Source organism: Ciconia boyciana, chromosome 1 (genome assembly GCF_034638445.1).
Source record: "Ciconia boyciana chromosome 1, ASM3463844v1, whole genome shotgun sequence".
NCBI classification, from domain to species: domain Eukaryota; kingdom Metazoa; phylum Chordata; class Aves; order Ciconiiformes; family Ciconiidae; genus Ciconia; species Ciconia boyciana.
Genome location: NC_132934.1, coordinates 199,955,469 through 199,978,482, shown reverse-complemented (window position 1 = coordinate 199,978,482; position 23,014 = coordinate 199,955,469). Strand labels below are relative to the sequence as shown.

Sequence of the window (23,014 nt, the reverse complement as noted above, 5' to 3'; positions counted from 1 at the left end):
CTAGAAACCATCAATATATTTAAAGTAAAAAACCAAACCAAACAATAAAACCCACCCAACCAAAAACCAACAACATACAATTCATTTTTGTAACATAATTTTTCAGGTAATTAAGGAGTTACCATTTCTTTTCGATAAAAGAACACTCTTCACAAATTCATGGTTGTGACTGCTAGTCAATACCTGCCTTGAATATTAAGGTCACTCAAAGCTGAGTGTCTTATGGCTCAGGAAGCTGCTAGTAAGTCCATTTACTTCTACTCTAGACAGATAAAAATAGAGCAACAGCCTTTATTTAGCTATTCCATACATCTGTGAGGTATGACAGCAGGAGAGCAGAGGTGTCAGCTCGTGAGGAACAAAAATTCCAGACGCAGCTGCTGTGACCTGCAAATAGGAACCATCGCCCAGCTGTGAGGACTATCAGCAGGTGGTAGGGATCCACTTTGTTAATCAGGTACCCTTCGTTGCACTTGGCACTCTTCCAAAATCAGCTGTCTCCTTACTTACTTACTGACCCTGCTTGCAACAAGTGTTCCCTCAAATGTTAGGATAAAATCTCCTTGCAAAACTCCGTGGATAAAAACCTCCTTGTAAACCTCATTACAAAGTATTAGGCACTCTGTTTTCTGAGAGAAGGATTTTGCTGCTGCCAAGTTTATCAGGTAATGGGAGAAATCAAACTGCCCAGCAAGCTGACCTCTCATGCATTAGGTCACTGGATTCCTCAAACGAAGTTTTAAGTTCAATTTGTCTGTAGCACTGGCCAGGTTTGATTGGTATTTGCCACCTGAGATTAAATATGAAACTACCTATTATAAGAACACCTAATTTTCTGCCAGCAACACATTAACAACGTAGCAGCCAGTAATGTAATTTACATGAACTTCCATCAAGATACTAGTAAGACAAGCTTTTGAATAAGGCCCTTTAAGGAAGTTTTGTTTTGAAAAACATGTCATTTAAAAACATGTCTATTAGTTGTGGGAAAGTTTAATAGTGGGGAATTCATGTCTTTAACATACCAAACTTATAAATATTAATAAATACTTAAGTATTTTAATAATAAAAATAATAATGGAATAAACAAAGGTGCAAAGACTCCTTGTGGTGATTTAGAGAATCTGTCCCTACATGGCTCAAATTGGTTGATAACAAATGCTGCCATCTTTTGATGCTGAAAGCTTTGCTGCCTGTTCTTCTTGCAAAACAAAATGTCACTCATTAAACCTTACTTGGACTGAAATATCTTGGGACAAACCTTGAATGTAGCTAAAGCTACTTCCTGTAGTTTCTTTGCAAAAAGGAAGACATAACCAGCAACTCCCCAGGAACGTAACAAAAGAACCAGGTGCTGCAGAGGGGAAAAAACATCAGGAACAACAGGACAGAAAGTTTTGGCTAGAGGACAGGATCAGAAGGACATGTTTTTTCTGCACCAGGTCTCATTTAACTACCAGACCACTTAGGAACATGGAAAAGTGACAGCACAAAGACTGCATGAGCCTCTGCAAAGGGATTTCTGGATACTCCAGAAGATCTATACTAAAACTTAGAAAGTACTGCAGAGTAAACAGAGGCAAGCATACAAAAGAGCATAGCCTATCATCCATATAGCTCTCATTCAGTAAATATTGCTTCCAATAAAAAAATAAAATACTCAGAGCTCACCTGCCTGCTGACAGTTCACCACATATTCTTGGAAAGCATTAATTCAGGACTCTGTAAAACGGTCAGCTGAAATACTATAAATCCTAATGCAACGTGTGCCAAGGGAAGAAACAGTACTGCCTACTACCCCTCAGAGATGCATTAGGGCTCCCATGGCAAAGCACTGGATGTAACACAGCAAGACTGGCAAACTGCCTAGCAAGAAACGAGTAGAGGTTGATGTATGCATGACACCTACTAAGAGAATTAACTTTTGCTGTCATCTTCCTAGGATATCATGTTTCATAATACAGTTGCAAGAATATCTACATTTGCAGGCGAAGTACTGGAGAGTGGTACACTGGTGGGAAATAACGTTTGTGAAGAACAAGAAATTACTGCCACTGGCTTAACACATAAGTGAGGAACCACACAGAGTGATGGAAAGTTAGATCAGGAAAGCGATTACTTCTAAACACCTACGACTAACTGCAAGGTGACCCAGACCCTTAAACCTGCTGCCTCCTGAGAAGCCACACAGAAACATGAACCAGGAGGGGATCAAGAGGTGCAGACACTTGTCTAAAGACTCCAGAGAAGCTGTGCAACAAGAGGAGAGCACTGTCACACAGTAGGAAGGGAGACTATCACAAACCCGGCAGCTGAGGCATGGCAGCACAGCTCCTGATGCCCTGTATGTGCCCAACAGCTCTCCCAGACCATCGTTTCTGATGGCAAACAGATCCCTGTTTCCACTCCTAACAGCTTCTTGGCAACAGGGTGTCCCAAGTGGCTCTGCAAGTGTGGGAAGAAGGGAGAAACATAGGATCTTTACAAGTTTGAGAATGTCAATTAAAAAGAGCCACACAAAAAGAAAGAAAATGCCTGAATCTAGTGCTCAATGGTCTTTAAGCTTCTCTTTGTCTAAATTCATAATTTGTCTAAATTAAGAATTATTTAAAAAGTTCAAACCTGCCCTCTGCACCAGTTGCTGCTTTAGCTTTATCTCAGCAGGTATCTACCCTGCAACACAGCAAGTAATTATCTCTGTATGCAATTACGAGGCTGAACTCAAGCTTTTTAGATATATAATTATGTAAAAAAAACCCATGAAACTTAAGGAGCAATAGATTAAACTGATAAAAATATACACATACAAAAGATCTCCACAAAAATCCTAGGCACAACTTGCATCCTTTTCCGGATACTAGAAAAAAAATCTGCATGTTAGTTACATAGGATTTTTCAAAACAGAACAGAAACCAAGTTTTGCTCTGTTTTGGGCTCCTTTGCAATGTTTGGGTAAACCTGCATGTCATAAACCCAGAGACATGAAAGCCTTAAGGTACCATCGATCCCAGCATTGTGGAAATACTTCTCTTACACTTCTGTTTTTTTTTAATCCAAACTTGACAAACCTAAAAGCAATGACTACTTGTCAAGAAGAACGGTACAATAACAGGTTCTCTGCATTCACACTATGACAAGACAGTAGCTGAGGCACTTAATATAAGTTTTAAGTCTACCACAGACAACTGCAAACTAGCTTATAAAATAACTGTCTGTTTAGGTTGCTTCAGACAAACCATGTCTGTTCCTCTCAAGGTTACTTAAATTTAATCTAGATTTTGTTTCATTGTCTCTGCAGCAGCAGCTTGCCTAATTCCAGATGAATTATTACTTCCATCTCTACATTTTTTTGTCCCAAATAGGCTAAAAAAACCCCAAAACCAACCAACCAAACAAACAAAACCCCAAAAAGAAAAAGGAGCTATCTCCCTGCTTAGCGCTTCACGAGAGATGCATAAGAATTCCCCACTCTGGAGACAAACACACATCAGGATGCACAACTGAAGTACCACAAACAAAAAAACCCTGCATAAAATCCTCACTTGATCTCTCTAAATCATATGATTAAAATGGTTCTGTGATTCACATTTAAGACAATGCGGCACCATATATAGCATCGGAGAGCGCACTGTGGAAACTGCAAAGGCAAAGCATGCTGTTCTTGTGATCCAGTACTCTTCGACAATCTCCTATGACAATTTTAATAGTCAAAAGGGAACATGAATAAGGAATGGATGAGCCATTTGGTCTTTCAAAAAAAGGAAAAGCAGAGGCTTGAAATGCTGCAGAGGAGGAACTTGATTTTTAGCACAGATAAGAGAAGACAGTCAAAGGTTACGTAGGAGGCACTCCACTGAGGATTGGGGGGGGGGGGGGGGGGAGCAGAAGAGGAGGAGAAGTCCGGGTTTTTTTCTTGACCCAGGGCAGGAGGAGTTAAGCACATCCTACAGGAAACTATTTAGTGACAGCAGAAGGAGGTAATATTGGGGAAGTGGCTAAAAGAGCAAATGTATTTACTGTGATCTCTATCACTTTTATACCTGATTCACCTTGGTGGAGATTCAGCTCACACAGAAAAGTGGCCTGGGGTTACTTCTCAAATGTTTCTACTAAATTTCATACATACTAGTGAGAGAAAAATGGATACTCTTGTCCTGTTACAGGAAGAATATGCACCGCGTGGGAAGGAGTTAACAACCGAGTTGAAAACTCCATAAAAGCTGTTTGAGGAAACCCAGGAACCTATAGTTTATAACACTTGTAAGGAAAGTACATGTTAAACCAGCATGAACTCTTACCAGTTGTAGAAGACTGTTGAACAAAAAGAGTTAGATAAACACTGACGTATTGAATGCGTGAAAAATGAACCCCATGAACCCTCAGTATTTACAGACACAATTTTAGACAGATAACTAGGACTCCTCCTACTCCCATTTTCCCCTCACAGGCAGTCTTAAGTTCCAAAAGTAAAAGCAGGTACAGTGCCATCCAAGTGTTTCACCTGCTGCAGGTGTACGAGAACTCAGCTCAGATACCCACCTTTGTACCACTGTAAATTCTTTGATTATGGAAAGCACGTCTACATTAACTCATAAAAATATGAGCTGCTAGAGAACAAAATTTTAATTATTTATATTTCAATAGACAGCAGAACCTGAAGCTCACAGTATGCAGAGGGTCAATGACCTCAAAGCAACATCTACTGAAAACATGCACTTGAAATTCTAGTCCTTTTACCCATAATGTCTTGCAGGAAAACTGGGAGACTAGTAAGTGATGAAGTAACATAAAACCCCTGATTAAAAATGAAAGTAACTTTTTAGTTCACTGTTCTAACTCTAAAGGCATACAGAAAGCTCCTACTGTTGCTACCAGAGAAAAAATTGAGAGAAGTTATTCTTCATAACCTTAAATACTCATGCTATCTAAGCCCTTTCAAACCAAGAACAAAAGCTTTATGGTCGATATCTAAAAGGCAATCAGGAAGTGCTGCAGCAATGAGTGATCACAGCTACAACAAAAGAGTAACACCACAAGCAAGAGTTCCTGCTTCGGCTCAGATACTTGTGCTCAGCTCCCTGCTTTCCCTAAGCCTCTTCCCTCCCCTATTCCAAAGCCACCCTGCCCATAGACCAATTTTGGCCAAGTTTTGAAGCTCGGCGGAGGTCTCACACTAAATATATGCCAGTAAGTTTCACCAAAGCTGTTGCATGGGTAGAAGAGACAAGCGCACACTCCCTGTAGGAAATAGCTGCTGTGAGCTCAGGTGCTCATTTTCTGCCTGGCCCCCTGGCAAGCTAAGCAACACCAAATTGGCCAGCGCACCACACTTCTTTTTGACCAAATAGTAACTAGGGATCAAGGAAAGATGCCAACTACTGCAGAGCTGTCAGGAATGGTTTAGCAGATACAGAGGAAAACTGATGACAGAGGGCTGGGGTGGGCACTGCAGATAGAGGGCTGGGAGGGAGAAGAGCGATGGTGTCCTCCTGCTGGCAGAAGAGTAGGAAGAGCAGACACAAGACAACTCCCCAAGAAACCAGGCTGACTAGTTCTGTTGCTCTTGGAACATTTTTCATTAGAGGACTGCCAAGAGAGCAGATTTCATGCCATATAAAGGGCACATGCCCACCCGTCCTTATAAACTAATATGACCAATACAGTGCAAAGCACCATATAAGAACATCGATAATTTTTTCTACTCAAGCTGAGCATCTAGTTTTCCAATACATTTGTATCCAGTCTGAGCAGCTCAACAGGAATTCTACTTATTTATAATAACAGAAAAGGTTCTTATTTAAGATGGTAATATGCACGCTTCAGCTGAGACACTACAACACAACTAAGTGCATCCAAAGCGGTTCAACTTCTTTATTTTGAAATTGATGAGAGGCACATAAACATAGTTAACTGTTACTAATGATCTAACCTTTTTAATTTGCTGTTCCTTTTCTTGAAAGGTAACCCTCTTTTCCTTCGGGAATGCTTTTTGCATGCTTAACATGCAAATGTTGTACTTCAGTGCTGATACTTTAGCTTTTTCTGTAGTTGGAAATCAGAAGTTACTGACACACTGCTGTTAATATCACCTTGCCATTGCTTGATAGCTACTGCATTAGTGTTTTCAGTAGAGATTTCTTCTGGAGGAGGCAGATGGAATTACCTTCTCTCTGTTTATGCAACAGACTCTTCAAATGGGAGCATTACAGCAGATCACCATGTGCTTCTCATGTGGACTGTGCTTTGGGAAAATTAGAGCTATTTCCCTACTGGCAAGAGCTATTGCAGCCTCCTGGAACAGTAAGGAGTTCAATTTGTACCATTAACATGAAGTTATGTATTCTAAATTACAAACTGCTTTGTTTGCCAGGATTTTAGACACATTGGACATTACACTGTATTAAAAAAAAAAGGCAAACCTTTCTGGAAGTAGATGCTATGAAAAGAACACACAACTAGTTACTCCTGTAGCTTTCAAAATCACATTTTTCCACACTTTGGCATGAAAACACTCATACATTTACAAGACTAGTAAATCCATAAAACAAGCCACTCTCCTTACAACTCTCAGCCCAGGAGAAGAGCCAGGACTGTGCTTTTCAGAACATATAGTTCTTGCTATAGATTTTAAATTATTTTTTTAATATAAAACCAGCCAGTACACCTTAGTTAAGATCTGCAAACAGCTCAGCCAAAGTTAACTTCTTTCTCTTTTTCTCAGTGCAGACTGCACTACCAAATTCTGCTAGTGTTTTAGCAAAAGGGTTGCCTGTAGGAAACAGCCTGGCTTCACCCATCAACTCCTACTATGCGTGTCAAAACAGTGTCTTCTGACCATCCTCTAGCCAGTCTGTATTACAGCTGGTCATCTACAAAAACGTTTGGGATAGGTAATAAGATGGAAGTCAGCCATAAGTGAAAACAAACCACAAGAGAAGAGCTCCACTCTCTCTGAGCTTCTGAGGGATGTGGTAAGCAGACACAATCAGTTCAAGTCACTAACAGCATAATATAGCCATTGTTTACAAAAGCAATGTTAAAAGCAAAACACATTTTGATAACAAGGAGGAACACATGAAATGGTTTTAAACTAATGAAAAGCTATTTTACAACATCCCATATGTATTTCTAGGTGTGCTTTCTTGCAAACAGAGCTCTGGGCAAGTTATATGTGAAAAGAAGAAATAATCTAGTAAGAAAGTGTTCATTCATTTTTTCTGCTTCAAAACATTTTAAAAAAAACACGAGTGAGATGTTGCCTCGAATCTTTTGCAGTTCCTTCAGTTACACATGTTCACAGATTTTTTCCACTAACTTACAGGATCGATCACAACTACACAGCAATAGTGGTCTAAATAAGCCAGTGTTCACCAGCATACAACATCAATGCTTCAGAGAGATACAACAATGCTGGCAGCTTCCACAGGAGGAAAACAATAGACTAGCTCATCAATCTCCTTTCATCTCACCCACACCAGTCCTCCTCAGTGATCACAGCCAGTATGTAAGCAATATAATTTAGGGTTATAGAAGAGGCATAACCAAGTAAATACATACTAGCAGTGCATTACAGAGTAAGACTGAGTCCATCAGACACCAAAAGCAAGACATTGAGCAATACGTGAGCACCCCAGCGAAGGAGGGTGGGGCAAGCAGCACAGAGAAGCTAAACTCAAAGGAAAAGGGTGATGTGATCAAAGAAGCAGCCCCAACTTTACTCTACCATCTTCTACTTTATTAGGAATCTTTTATGATACTACATTAAGCTTGGCTTCCCACTTGATCTACTAACTTTAATACATGAGTAGGGACAACAAGGATAAAAATAAAAACCAGGAAGAAGAAATAGTTGGGGGAATGAAGGCTTTCTCTCTTCCTGTTTCCTTGTTAGCTTCACATCTTAAGTTACCTAATCTTTAAGAATAACCTTTGAAAAAACACTGGTGTCTGTGGGGTTTCAATTTCCCTTTCACTCTCAGTATTGACTTGAAATTTTCTATTGTATCTCCTCTTTTCTAAAGCTTCCCTTCCTCCATCTGTCTTTACTGAGGCACACGTCAGCTGCATATTGTGCCCTTTGCCAAAGCCACAGAAGTGCAATAAGCCATAAGCCCTGCTTCTGCACCCGCCGTATGTGAACATCTGCAGAGGCCAGCATCACCTAATTCGTTAGCCATGCACTAAAGGCACATCCTTGCTCTTCTTCACAGTGCAGTAGTTCTCAAACCAAACCAAAACATAAGGAACACCGGGAGAAAGTAAACATACCTGCCAAGAGAAACAGAAACTCCTGTATTCCACTATAAATTCTCCCTATGCTGGTTTGAACTCAACTGCAGCTTTTCTTTTGAAAAGCACACAAAGGAAAAAAAACCACAAAGCACCAACCCCAAACACAAATCCCCTTTCCTCTCCCTTGATGAGATAACCTTTTATCAAGAGTGTAAACAAAATTCAACAGGTTAAAAACAAACAAACAAAAAACCAAAACTCACAACAGAAAAAGCTCACAGAAAAATAAAATCCTTGGTCACCAAGTATGATTTAGACAGGTAACAACTGTAAAATTCAGTGACAGTAATAAAAAACAGTAAGTAATTTTCTTATTAAACAATCACTTTTTAATAGTCTGTATGTGCAGACACTAAGAATAAAGCCGATTTGCGAGCAAGAAGTACCAGACGTCTAGAAACCAGATTTATAGATGTGAAAGTTCTCGCATAAACAGGAGCCAACCCTTTCAATAATTTTCACACCAATGAAACCCTAATGAACTCAGAAGGGCTCTTTGCAGCTTCTCTATGGCTGCGAAGGAGAAATTATTCACCAGCACCCAGCCCTGACCCACTCTGTGATCAAGACACAGAGCTGGGGTTTGGGAGGTCGAGGTTCTGTTCCCAATTTGGCCAGAGGCCACCTGTGAGACCCTGGGCAAGTCTCTTAATCTCTGAGGTTTCGTTCTTTGCTTAAGAGAAGAAACACATAGCTCTAATCTGCTTTTTGTCATACTGGTCAGACTGTAATGGGTACAGAAAACCTTCATGTCGCACCTGTAAAACCTGTGAGTCTATAACTTCACACAGCCCCTCTCAGGACTATTGTAACAACTACCAATGCCCCAGACCTCCAGTATTAAAGACTGTCTAAAATTTAGTTCCAAGTTTTTATAGTTTTAAGCATGATTTTCCCCGAAAACCAGTACTATTTACTCACACAGACTACTAAACCATAGCAATCTGGCAAGTTTGGATACACTGACATATTTGCAACTCTCATGTCACATTTCACGTAATATCTCAACAAGCATTATTTTACAACTATATTTCTACTATTTTAAGTCCAAATAACTTTTTGCCTGTGGTTTACGTTCCAGTCCACATACGTAAAGCTAACACAAAAGGCTGTGAAATCACTTTTCTGAATGCCCATGGTATCCAAAAACCTAAGTCTTGCAGAAAAAAAGTAACTGATTATTTCTAATGGAAGGATGTCTTCACAAGTTTGCCCAGATATAAAGTATATGCAAGTCTTTTATTTCCAGCTAGGAATATCAAAGCACATATTTTACACAAATAGTAAGAAGTACAAGGACATACAGACACTAGGTAGACCTATATGTAGCTTAAAATAGTTCTTCATACTTTTGGTTTTTCATTTCAGCTTCCTTACTTAAACACATCAAATGCTCCTTAGTTTTCCTATGCTGCTTCCAAGTTTTACCAAGTCTGACAAATACTGTGCATCACTGTGCCCCTCCGTTTATCCTGCCTGGAGAAAGCCAACATCCTCCTGAACTGAAGTTTCCCCCTGAAGACAGAAAAGGGTAAATATCATCCTGACCAACACCGGCTGCAAGTCAGATTTACATAACGCTGAGCCGTCGTCCAGAAAGCCTTGATGCGGCCTGACAAAACCCCATAAGCCCTAAATCCTTTCCCCTGCCCACTTAAGCAGGATGTTTTCAGCCTCATTATGCTTCAATGACACCGGGCTTCTTAATTAGAAGGGGACGGGGGGAGAATAAATAACACCCGTACGGTGGTCAAAGACTTATTCGATACATCAGGAAAACGGCTTAACAGCACAAAAATAGAGAGGGGAAACTTCTCCCGGGGAGACATGAGGGGCAGAGAGCCCACGGGGGCTCCAGCAGCCCCCACGGAGCCCTTGTGGGGTCTCTGCCCCTCACCCGCCTCCCCGAGGGGCCTGTCCCCAAACGAAGGGCCCCGGACCCCCGCCTGGGCCTCCTCTCTCCCGTCCTCGTCCCTCGCTTCTCCACAGACGACCGCGAGCCGGGACCCCGCCACCATGAGGCAGCTGAGGGCGGGCTCCCGCCGTCCTCGCCCGCGGTCCCGGGAGGGCGCCTGAGGCGGGGGGACAACAGGTAAACCCGGCTCCAGAGAGAGAGCGCCTGAGGCGGGGGGGGTCTCCTCTCGCCCGCCTGAAGGAAAGCCTGAGGCAGGCGAGGGGAAAGGAAATCCCGCCGGGGCGCAGGGGAGAAGGCAGCCCCGGAGGAGGCGGGTGGTGAGGGGTCCTCCCCGCCCGGCTGGCAGCTCCCGGCGCCCGCGACCCTCCCCGTCCACTCACACACACACAGCTCCACCACGTAGGCGTAGTAGGACCAGGCCACGACTAGGGCGATGAAGGCCACGGGCACCCAGGCCAGCACCTTCTGGCAACACTTGAGGACGTGGGACGGCGCCATCTTCCCTGCCGGGCCGCCGCAGGAGGCATCGGCGCCGGCGCTGCAACGAGCGGCGGTGGCGGCTGCAACTACGGCCGCCGCTGCGGAGCCGGCCCCGGGCGGGCGGGCAGGCCCTGGGCGGGCCGCAGTGGGCGGGAGAGGGGCGGCCCCGGCGTCCGCCAGCGCCTCCTTCCCGCGGGCACCGAAACGTCCCAGCGTTTACGCTGCCGCCGCCCGCCGCCCCTCGCCCTCCGCCGGGAGGGAGGTGAGCGAGTGCCGCTCTCACAGGGCGGGTCGGTCGTGGGGGTTTCACCCTGCACCGGCGGAGCCGTTTCTGGGCGGGATCCTCCTCCAGTCATAAAAAATGGTCTTAAACCCCAGCGTTGCTCTTTTGCGGTCCTGGCCGGGCGGGCGGGTCGGTGCCAGCCATCGTGGGTACAAAGGCGCCGGGACGGGTCCGGGCAGCCATACCCGGGGCCTTGCCGGGCTGTTACCTCCTCCTGCTCCCCAAGTCCATGTACTTACAGGGCTCAAATAGCTTGTTGGATGCAGCAATGTTTATTTATAAATAACTTACTCTGCTGCTTTCTGAACAACTGCGGGGAGCACCACGACCTTCCGGAAAGGCAGCGCCACAGGCGCTGCTTTGCGGGGCTGTTCCTCTTTAACGTGGACGTTTTTAATGCTTGAAACTTTTAGCCTGACTATAGCATTACTGTCGCCGGAGATCCCGGGGTTGGAACAGCCCGTGGCATGACAAAAACCCCTTTTCTCTTCAAAACCGGAGGGTGCTTGTGCTGCGTGCGCTTCCCCCGGCCTCGGGCGGCAGCGGCGTGGCCCCGGCGGCTCCCGCGGGGCTCTGGCGCCACCTGGCGGCGGCGGGAGGGACCGGCGGGGCCGGGGCCGGAGCCGCCCTGCAGTGCCGGGAGCCGCGGCGGTGGGGAAGCTCTCCGGCCCCGGGAGTAGCTGAAAAGGTAAAATCCACAGGGCGACGGGTAAGGCTTTAACAGCCCCGAAGTGCGGCATGGGGAGAGGGGTGTCCCGAAAGGAGAAGGCTTGGAAAAAAGCAGCAAGGGGGCGGCTGATGTGGGTGGGCAGAACCCGGGCTTTGGGACCACGTAGTCCTTTTGAGTGCGAAGAGGGTAAGTGGGTGGTGAGGGCGATAGGGTTGCCTTGACGGAAGGCGGGGGCAATTATTATGGCCTTGCCTGCTGATGAGATGATGGAAAAAGCCCTAAGACGGGTGATCGGGGATTCAGAAGGCTGAGCCTCTAACAGCTAACAGGGAGGGGACGCCCTGGACAAATGCCCAAGCGGCAGCAGCCCGTGTGTGGGGAAAGGTGCATGTGTGGTGTGTCCATCGGGGTGTTCAGGCAGAGGAAGGAAGCAGTGAGCTCTGATCTTGACATATACAGAATAACAGTGGAGCAGGGAGATGTGCCCAGGGACCACAGAAAGATGGAGATCAGTTTGGGATCAACTCTAAGTGTATGGGCATGTGTTGTGGTTTAGCCCCAGTCAGCAACCAAGCACCACACAGCCGCTCACTCACCCTCCCCCCCCGGTGGGATGGGGGAGAGAATTGGAAGAGCAAAAGTAAGAAAACTGGTGGGTTGAGATAAGAACGGTTTAATAATTGGGGGGGGGGGGAATGTAATGGAAAGGAAAACAATGAGAGAGCGAGAGAGGAACAAAACCCAGGAGAAAACCAAGTGATACAACTGCTGACCACCTGCCGACCGATGCCCAGCCAGTCCCCGAGCAGCGATCGCTGCCCCCCGGCCAACTCCCCCCAGTTCATATACTGAGCATGACGTCATATGGTATGGAATAGCCCTTTGGTCACTTGGGGTCAGCTGTCCTGGCTGTGCCCCCTCCCAGCTGCTTGTGCACCTGGCAGAGCATGGGAAGCTGAAAAGTTCTTGACCAATGTAAACATTACTTAGCAACAACTAAAACATCAGTGTGTTATCAACATTATTCTCATGCTAAATCAAAAACACAGCCCTATACCAGCTACTAGGAAGAAAATTAACTCTATCCCAGCTGAAAGCAGGACAGCATGCTAGAACATGGGAGCAGGATCAGGACGGTAAGGAAGGGAGTTGCAAAATTGTATGTAGTAATGCAAGGGCTGTTAAAGAAAGGGACTACAGGAGAGGGAAAGAGCTGGTGGAACAGCTTGGTCTGGCCCATTCCTGACGGAGAGCTGGAAGGCGTGGGAGGAGTGACTGGTTACGTGGATGGCATCTTGGTCATGGGGAGTAGTCACTCTAGAGAAGTACTAACAAGGATAGAGCAGTTTGGATTTAACATGAGCTAGGAAAATCTTGGGCTGATATGCTGGTTAGCACATCAGGAGCATTGTTGAAGTATTCCACCTCCTCTAATCTTCATTCTGTTTGTTAAAGGTGTAAAAACATGCAACAGCTGCTGGCATGTGCTTTCCCTCAAGGGAAACTTCTCAAGGGAATTTTAACATTTAGCCTTAAGACAATAGGAACAAATGTAAATGCTTTGTGTCCTAGTAATGAATATTTGTTAATAATCCTCTCAGAAGTAACCAATTCTACCTTTGAAGGGGTGTGGAATGAACAAAAAAATGGAACAAATAAATTAATTTTTTGGATTGGAGCACAATATGGGGCAGGTGCAGAAGTTGCATGAGTCTGCGCGGTACCTTTGCAACCAAAGTGATACTAGAGGGATGCAGTTATATCAGCCTATATATGCTGCAGGTTAGTTTGGGCCACTGAGCATATCCAAACAAAATCTGGTATTAATCCTCTAAATTATGGGATGAAATTAGGAATGTCAGAAATATGGAACGTCAGAAATTAATTATTCTGGACTACATGCAAAGTGTGCCTCTTCTGTACTGCCTGCCTGGCAAAACTTGCCTGGCATACTGCCTGGCAAACATCATGGAAACAATACAGAAGGTATGGGCACATCTGACATTTAACAGTCCTAAATTCATTTGATATTGAAATGCTCTCAGCTAAACTCAGGAAGATGGGAGCGGGGGGGTGTGGGGTGTGTGTGTGTAATTTTAAATCCCATACAAAGTAATTCAGTAAAAAACTTGGGATGGTTATTTGATGCAGCGAAAAACGATAACCACCCAGGACAGCCAAAAGTGGCATGTGGCTAAAGGGACTGCCAGTTTCACGGAAAATACCTCTGAAGCATTCAACTCAACAGTATTGCTGGCTATTTATTGTACCAAGCACAACTGCTGGCAACTGAAACAGTGAACCAGTAGTTAGATGCATTTTGTAAGGAGTTAATTCCTTTCTCATGGGCAATACAGCAGAGACATCCTGTGTCTGAGTGGTGTCAGTTTTTGTCTTGGGAGTGGGATGGATCTTCAACAATGGGATGGTGGCTTGGGGACTTATTAAAGGAGGGGCATGAACAGTGGGATATAAAACCTTGCATTAGCCTACTGAAAGTTGTGGGTATGGGGCTGTGGGAACCTGATTTATAAGAGGAATGTGTGCACATAGTAAGACCTTAAGTCTACCCAACCACTGTGGGAAGTGAACAACTTCACAGCATGTATGTTCTGCACCACCTACCAATGGTGCTGTGGAGCACCGTGCACCACCTACCAATGGTGCTGTGGAGCACCATGGGTATCACCATGTGTGGGTGGGAAGGAGGAAGAATGGGAACTCCAGTGGTATTTGGTAACAGCGAGGGTTGTATGTGCGTAACTCGCTGCTAGTGGTAGTGTGGGAGGATAACACGAGTGTTTATTTGTGGAGTTTGGGTGGAGAAAGGATGGTACAAGGGCCGTGAAAAAGTGGGTCCAGAAATAGAGAAAATGGGGAAGGTAAGAACAACGGAGGGGGATCTTCTGACGGTAGGAGTGTGGATGCCTCCACGCTGCAGGGATGCTCACCTGCAGACCCGAACCCAGCAGGACACTGTGGGGAACCCCCTTGGACAGCCCTGCTGGACTCCCCATCAGCTCTCTGCCCAAACGACTTGGTGTGAGAGGGTGGAGTGAGGAGGGGTAGGCTTGCACCCTGATACTCAGCCGTGGGGAGGCAAGGGGGATAGGATTAATGCAATATCATTGGGTGTAATCTGCAAGTTTTAAGAATGATAATTAGAGTTGTCTGTGCTTTTAATCATTTAATCGCTGTGTTAGTTTCTTAGTAGTGTATTCAGTGAATAAACATTGTACTCTGAAGCCTGCAATCTAAAGGGAAGGGAGCTGGACCTGGGAAGTAAAGCTACAAAGAGCTTTTACCAAGCTTGTACTGTGTGGGGCTGGCTGTTACTGTGCGCTGACCCTCCTCTTGTCCCCGCTCCCACTAACTTTCATAACAAAATCCCATGACCCTTCACAATAAGCACAGTTCCTAACATGAAGAGTAAGAAGCACAGCCATGAATAAAAAGCTTAACTAGTAAGTAAGTAACTAACTGATTCACCGTGCTAGGGAAGACGTGAGGTGATCCAATATGACTCTCCCTATCCCAGTCTTCCTTGCTGATGCTGACTCCAGCTTCACCCGCAGGGGTATCGGCAGGGCCACGTGTGTGCTGACATGACCCCCTTTTAGCACGTGTCAGTACTGAGCTGCAGGAACAGCCACCGTGTGTGGTTTGGAAGGCATCTGACGCTGGCAAAGCGGGAAGCCGTGACATTGGCCAGTATTTCTGTTCTGGGTCAGACAGATGCCTTGGGTAGGACAGAAAGCCAGTGACAGCTGCATAAAGCTAGGACAGGACGGATGATTTTTGACCAACTATTGTCCAGTAACATTTCTGTGCAACGTTTCCATACTGACAAGAACTGAACTGAAACTGGATTAAACAAGGACAACATCATGGTTGTGAGGTGGCAGAGAGGGACTATTCATTCCCAGATAGTCCCCCCCACCGAGGAGTTATGCTGCATGAGGAGCCCCTTGGCACAGCTGGCAGGAACTAACATCTTCCACTTCTCAAAGTCATCTGGGATGTCTTTACAAGGACCTCTTGAGAAGAAACCAAGCAGGATGGAAGGAAGCTCTGCTAGAAATCACCGAGCGCCTGTTTGGCTTCAAATGGCCACACTGCAGCTCATGCAAACTCCACTGCCTCACATGTGGGGAGGGACAAGTGATGACACTTGGAGCAGACTCTGGGAAGCCAAAGAGCAACTGGGGATGCCATGTTGTGGGAATGGCTGCTCACCTCACTTGCATCTGATCCCGTAACTGTAAAATAGTGGGGGGAAAAAAAAAGGTGTCCCCTGTCCATTTTCACATTTCACACCTCCATTTCTGGCTGCCCACCTGCTTTAGCCACAGAAAGAACTGCATGAGAAGTGAAACATTTCCCCTTGCAGCCTCAGTACCAGTTAGGGTCTATTGCACAGTCTTCCAGATTTTTGTTGGTCTTTTTGCAATAAATAGTTTGTGCAGGTTGGCAGGAACAGGTGGCAAAATTTACTGCACTATAAATTAGTGTATCATCCCTTTCAACTTTCATTTTTAATTAAAAATACAGCTACCAACATTTGCTATGCTTTTGGAAAGATGTCTTAGAGCAAGACACTGCAAACACTCCAGTTTTTCAGAAGTTCTCTCTGTACTATTTAGACATCATAATCTACAACAATTTCATCTCCATTTTGCTTCTGCATTTTTTTCCTCTCAGAGTAGCTCATCTTAAATTCCAGGAACATGCAGTCCCCAGGCAGAAGCATCCCAACAGCCTCTTAGATGGAGACTGATGCAAAATGATAATTTGTCTCATTAGGAATCTTATTATTTGCTCCTGGTAATATCAGACAAATCAATTTTTTGGAGGCTTGATGTTTCTGATATACACATAAAACCAACCGAGATTGTGTAAGTATTTGCTCTTCACATTCCAGTACAGCTCACATAATCTTGTACACACCAGCTGTGAGTGATTAGTTGCCCTTGTTTGCGTTAGGTCAAATTTCTAAATAATTATGATGTGCTTTTGCTCAAACAGCATCTTGAAAAATTTAATTTCAGCCATATTGATTTATTCCTTGCTTTCCTAGTGTCCTTTTGTTCAGTGATATTCATGTCTCCTAAATTATCATTTCTTCTAATAGCATTTAAAAGAACTCTTTTTCTTTTAACTTTAGGACCTATCATTTAATTAGTCTCCTTTTCTTTTGAAATCCCCTTTTCTAAAGATTAGTGGCAAAGCATCACATTTTGCTATCCTTCAACAGTGAATGTAATTGTCTGTCCTGTGACTCAGCTACCGTTGCTCTAGCAATTACCTTCGGTGCATTATTTAAGAGATGCACACGTTTTTAGTAATGTTCACTCATTCTAATAGTATCAATTTCAAAGTAGATTAAAACACAGTAAGATACCACATAATTAAAAAAAAATCTGTATCCTGAAAAAAGAAGATAATGTTAAAACACTTTATTGACAAGTCTTAAAAACAGTTGGTTTTCTTGGGGGTGATTTAGAGCTACTAGTTACTCCATGGGGTAATATTAAAACTGACAAATTTCCCTAAAGCAGTGGACCTGAAGCATACAGTGTTGCAGTACAACTCCCCTGTAGTACTTCCTTTCTCCAGGAAATTGCTTGTTGGATGGTTCTGATTTCAGAACCTACTTCCTTTTAAGGTCCAAATTAATAAAAGTTTTAAAGCAGCTCCTCTTGAAGAGTTTTCACCCTTCACATAAAATAGCACGTCAATTTAACAAAAAATGTCCAAATGCAAGTACTTGTATTCGGGGGCCATTGAAGACGATGAAGAAAGGCAGCATTCACAAAGTACAAGTTTAGTCCAGTGAAGCCCATCTTCTGTGTGCCCTTTGCAGTACATGGAGAAAGGCCAGGTCCTCCAGAGGATGTTTCAGAGCAGGTAGCTGGGGTCTGAAACACGAGAAAAAAACCCACACATTTCTCTGCATTAACTACAGAGTACCCCTCCTCCCAGCTTTTCAAATCATGCGTCTGAAATGGGGTCAACACAAACCCCACGTTTCGCAAGGTGCAGCATCCGTGCTCCCGCAGCCTGTTGCCTTCCATGTAACTTCCACCACCGGCTCAGCGTGGAAAGGCAGGCCACCCTCAGCCAGGGGCAGAAGAGGAAAGGACAAGCTTCACATTGGGTATGCGGGTGTGGGAAAACATTGCGCTTTGCTTTTCAGGGCACGAGGTGTTCTTTCTAAAACCACGTGGGTGGGTGCACTGTTAAGCAGCTTCCCTGCAGAGGCCAGCATGCTGGAGCAGCAGCGTGGCTCCCGAGGGCGGCGAGCAGAGCTCTGTGCTAGGGCACTCTGGTTAATGAACTGGAAACTTTACTAACTAAGCCAATACCAGCCTAATGGGAAATCTGTCTCTGCATATGTTGCGTAATTTTTATATTACTGAACCAACTAGGAATTGTTTAATCAACAAAGCCAGCAGGAAACCTTCACATAGCAGGAGAGTGAAGAGACATGCACTTGTTTGTCTGCCCATTAATTTTGTGCATGCTCAAGCCTCTCAGGTTTCCTGTCCTGAAAAGGGCTTTCCACTTCTTGTTGGGCGGCATCTTCAGTTTCTCTAGGAGGAGTTTCTATGGTCACCTGAGGGCTAACAGTTTGTGTCTACATCCACCACTTCCATCTTCGTGCTTCCCTTGTGACCAGCTGCCTTACAGGAGCTGTTGCTTGGTCAACTTGGATCTCACTAATAATGACCACAACATCATTTGGACACGTATTTTCTATTCGGAAGGACTGAAGATTTTTTCTGCACTGGAGTAGTTTCCTGACCCAGCCGTGACTGTTTTATAGGAAAGATTAAATCTGAAGGCATGAGATATGCTTGCACACTCCCATGAGAACTCTCGCCTGAGAAGAAAACTGTATTTTAAAATTCCAACGTACATTAATTGATCCATTTCTATGCTTAAGTCAAAGTATGGTCAATATGCCTGAATTTTAAATTACTTCCTCTAAATACCTGGGTTTGTTCCCATTCTAGCCCTTTATTGGGCAGTGATCCTTTTTTGTTGTACACACTGGACATGTGAAGTGCCATGAAACCACAGTCCCCCGCCTGGCTTGTTTATCTTATTGTCTCATCTCTGCTTTCTAGATAACTCAAGTGTAATCTGTAAACTCTTCAGAGCCAAGAAATGGTCTGATATCTACACCCAAAATTCCATGAGCTCTGAGACACCTTGGAGTCCAGAGACAAAACATTTATAATTCCTAAAATTATAAAAACCTTATGTATTCTCCACCGAAAGCTTGAAATTAGGGATGAACATATTGTTCACCCTTTCAATAATAGCTGGTTCAACAGACAAGCCAACACATCCTGATGATACCTGAGTTCAGATCAGGCACTGGCCTGTTTCCAGGCACGATCACTGGCAACCTGTCTGAACCCTGAAAGGAGACAATACACTGGAGGAGATGGAGTAAATCAGAGATTTGCTTTTGACGCAGCCAAATAACATGGTGATAAAACTTTTCTTTTTCAGTTCTTATATGCAGAATATACACTCTTCATTGTTGACTATTTTGTTAAAACTCACCAACTTGGTTTGACTCCAGGGGGAGTTTTGCTTTTAGAAAGAGGCTTGCATAAATTGAGACACCAACATTAATTTCTAGAAACAACCAATGAGTTTCTCTTAGGTCTAGCATATCACACTGCATTTTTGCCTTTGCTTCTTTTAGAAATGAAGAATAAATGTTCTTAAACAATTATCTTAAACTAAACAAACCGAAAGAAATGTAAAAAGTGTTGTTATGGGGATACAACTAAAATTCTCTGAGTTATACGCTGTAAATGACTTGCACTCACCCTTGTGTATCTTTTCGAAATACGTTAAATCAATTTTTGAGACTTCTGCAATGTGCAATGTATTAATCTTTATTCCATATAACATTCAGACGCAATTTTGGAGATTTTTAAAAAAATTAATTTTATTTAGTTTTTCTATATATTTCTGTCCAGAGGAAGAGTTCCTAACATTAAAAAAGTCATAATTGATAAGTTTAACTGATAGATTGGCAGCTGGCATAAACTTTTAACTAAATTGTGTTGAGTAATGCTGACAGACAGGTTGCAAATACTGTACAGCTACTAAAAGGAACTAAAACATCTAATGCTAAAACTGCGATGGATTCCTTAACAGACAAGGTCAATCTAAACACTTACGTAAACAGCTCCTTCAACCTACGATTATGAGAAATGAGAACATGATAAATTATTTTAAGACGGTTTTGTAAAGCCTTTTAGTTAAGACGAATAAAAATAGACTATAAAATTAAACAGAGTCTGATTCTTCAAGCCTGATGGACAAGTCTTCCCTGGCCTTCAAAGGAGTTCCTTCCTGGCTGTACTTTCAGGATACCTTCTGAAAATGTTTCATAACTGTATTTTAATTCCTAGTCAATAATTTCATTTCTTTTTTTACTACAAAGTTCATTTAAAAATAAGCATATCTGTTCTCTTTTTCCTCTGAACTTGACACCAAAGCTTTTGCTAAAAAATAAAACTTGAAGTCCCATTTTTAGTAACTTGCTGCTGAAAGCAGATACTGCTGATTGCACAAACCCAGATACAAATGAGCAACGAGGAATTAAACTTCTAGATACACTAAAGAGAAATTAATTGATTTTTCCACAAGAAAACCAAACAGCTTGTAGGAAGCAAGTCACTGGTAAACAAAAGAAACCACAAAAGCAATAAAGAACGTCATAAACCTATTAACATTACAGAGAATAAAATGTTAAAGAATAATCTCCATTCCAAAGTAAAAATGATTTGCCAAAATATTAACAGCAGCAAGTAAAAGGCAGCCTTGCATTAAAGGCAGAGCTGGAACAAAGCACGCTTTGGGTGAACACACACACTTCTGTGATACAGACGTGTCTTGCTCGATTGTGTCCTTTACTACTTGGTGATGTGAAGCTGGCTGCGGTACTTTGATGCCAGTCCCACTGCCTTGCCTTTGCTCCCATTAGCCATCTCCTTCTTGTAGCTCCCATCACCAGAAGCAGCAAGCAACTTCCAAACACACAATAGCTGGTAAACCAGCTATCTGACTTCCTGTTGCCCCCAGAGCAGTGCATGAGTTCAGTTTGAGGGGGGGAGGCTGAGGCGTTTACTGCATTTTATTTCATTCTGATGGTTTTCTGGGGAAGTAAAGGGATCCTTGGTGGTCACTGGTGCCTGATCTTCTAGACAGGTCTCAGGATGCCCACATAGGCATGCTTTTGTTCTGGTGGGTGACTCTGGGTGCACGTCCAGATGACAAGAATACAAGCATTTTTTCTTTAACACAATTTAAATTAAAGCTCCAAGTGAAGGCCGTGGAGGGAAGAGCAGCACACTGCTGCTTTGCCAGCTTCTCTATTTCCCTACATGAGACCACTGTGCCGAGGCTCAGGTGGGAGGACTCCTCCTCAGCACAAGCTTGCCTGACAGCTACTGACATACCAAATACATTCTCTGTAATCTCAGTACTCCTTAGGTGGCATCTTCATGGTTTCCTAATGCAGTGTCTCCTGTCCATCATCTGAGTGAGGGCTGCTCTGGTACCTATCATGGAAGGTTCCCCTCTTCTCAAGGCTCCCCCCACCAAACCCCAAAGAAATTACAACAAAACACCTCCTGTTGAGCTTATGTACAACTCTGAGAATAACATAGCTAGTGTCATGCTTAAAAGGGATGGATACTTCCTCACAGAGTGCTGAGATGTCTTGGTTGTTTTTCTTGAGACATTTCCCCAGTCCATCTTTTGAGTCTGTTATCACAAACCTGTCTTGAAAGGTTAAGCTTTCACCCCTGCCACGACAAGTCAGACAGCTGGGAGGGGGAAAGAGGAAGAACCTTGAGAGCTTTACATAGAAGTCTATTTCCTATATATAGTGGCCAACCAGGAAGACTGATCTGGACCTGGGACTACAGGCTCCTAAGGCTGTAAGAAAGAAAAAACATGTAACATGCACACCTGTGTATACACAGATGCACACTCTGTTATAGCTAAAAAATGTTCATCTGTAATTGCTAAATGTTAATTTTGATGTGTTCCTTGTTTTACTGTTTAAGATCTTATGTCTAACTTTGTATTTTGGAATAATAAACATTTTTATTTACTTTTTAATTGGACTTATTTTTCCCCCAACACTTGCTTATTATAACGTTGAATTCTGAGATACTGCAGCATTCCCTGTCACAACCTTTACTAAGGTAAAGCAACTATTTGTTACACGTTCACCTTCTGCAATACAATTAAAGCAACATGGTTATGACTCAAATTGTAGCTACTGCTGTTTATGATAGAATGAGGATTTTTGCTTCTCATTTATACTATTTGTTGAAGAGGTCTGAGAGACTCAATGCACATTCTAGATCAATGTACAACTTTTCAAGCCTGTATCAACAGTCTTGTATTTCCAGTTTAATATCATGAAGGTAGACAAACCAGACATCCACACAGGATCTGGTGGAATCATCCACCAGGAACTAGCACATGAGCAGTTCACAGTAATGAGGGAACGAACCACGTGAATTTTCCTTTTTGATTTAGGATAACTTGATTTGCATGGATTGTGCAAGTGGTTTCATGTTTTGGACCTCTATCCTTGCTGGGGAAAGAGAACTGCTGTGTTAGTGGCTAACTGAGATGATGTCCACTCTTCCAACAGGAGATAATATTGCTGTGACATTCCTGCCGGTGGCCACTATTAAATCCTGTGTATCCTGTAAGCTACAGCGCAGGGTCAGACTCCACAGAGGAGTAAACAACATTATTCCCTAGAACAAGAGTACTTCCGTATGGAGGTCAAAAGTGATAACAGTTCTGTAAACCAAACTGATTGCACTAGAATGATATAAAATTATTGCATTAGAAACTGGGTTAATGAAAGTTTAACTATAGTAAAAAAAAAAAAAAAAAAAGAGTATTTTTGATTCAGCTATTATGTAAACAGGACAGACAACCCCCCCTAAATAACAACATTTATAGCAAAAGAACAATGGACTGCTTTAAAAAGGACTTTTCCCAGTTTGCTTCCACACTTCTTTGGCTCCTTTAATGCTTTCTCTTTTCACACACTTCCAGTAACCTTGAATGCCTTGCTGCTGCGGTACCTGTTAATAAAGTTAAAGTATGTTTAGTATTTACACAAATTTATTTTTACACAGTCTCTTATTTGCAGACTGTGTAAATATAATATGTAATACAATGCTGCCGCTCCCATAGTTCACATGCATAATAACAAGTTATTGGTGGCAGCACTCCTCCCAGATTCAAAAGCAGTAAGGAATCTTCAGTTTAAAATATAACTTCTTTCTATTCACTATCTCTGCTTGTGTTTCTA

The 23,014-nt window shown here is 43.3% G+C and overlaps 2 protein-coding genes across 4 annotated transcripts in view; both read right to left on the bottom strand.

Annotated features, from left to right (window-relative positions):
• Positions 1 to 10,842, bottom strand: part of ZDHHC20 (zDHHC palmitoyltransferase 20) — a 49,799-nt gene extending 38,957 nt beyond the window's left edge. For 2 of the 3 annotated variants that reach the window (XM_072850505.1, XM_072850504.1), the window contains exon 1: positions 10,588 to 10,842. In XM_072850505.1, coding sequence (XP_072706606.1) covers positions 10,588 to 10,705 — 118 coding nt within the window. In that variant the 5' untranslated portion in view covers positions 10,706 to 10,842. The remainder of the gene's footprint in view (positions 1 to 10,587) is intronic. The other variant, XM_072850503.1, reaches the window with a different exon arrangement.
• An 8,698-nt stretch (positions 10,843 to 19,540) lies between these two features.
• The window catches only part of MICU2 (mitochondrial calcium uptake 2), a 154,860-nt gene continuing 151,386 nt past the window's right edge, over positions 19,541 to 23,014 (bottom strand). Inside the window, exon 12 of the mRNA XM_072850497.1 lies at positions 19,541 to 22,784. Coding sequence (XP_072706598.1) covers positions 22,680 to 22,784 — 105 coding nt within the window. The 3' untranslated portion in view covers positions 19,541 to 22,679. The remainder of the gene's footprint in view (positions 22,785 to 23,014) is intronic.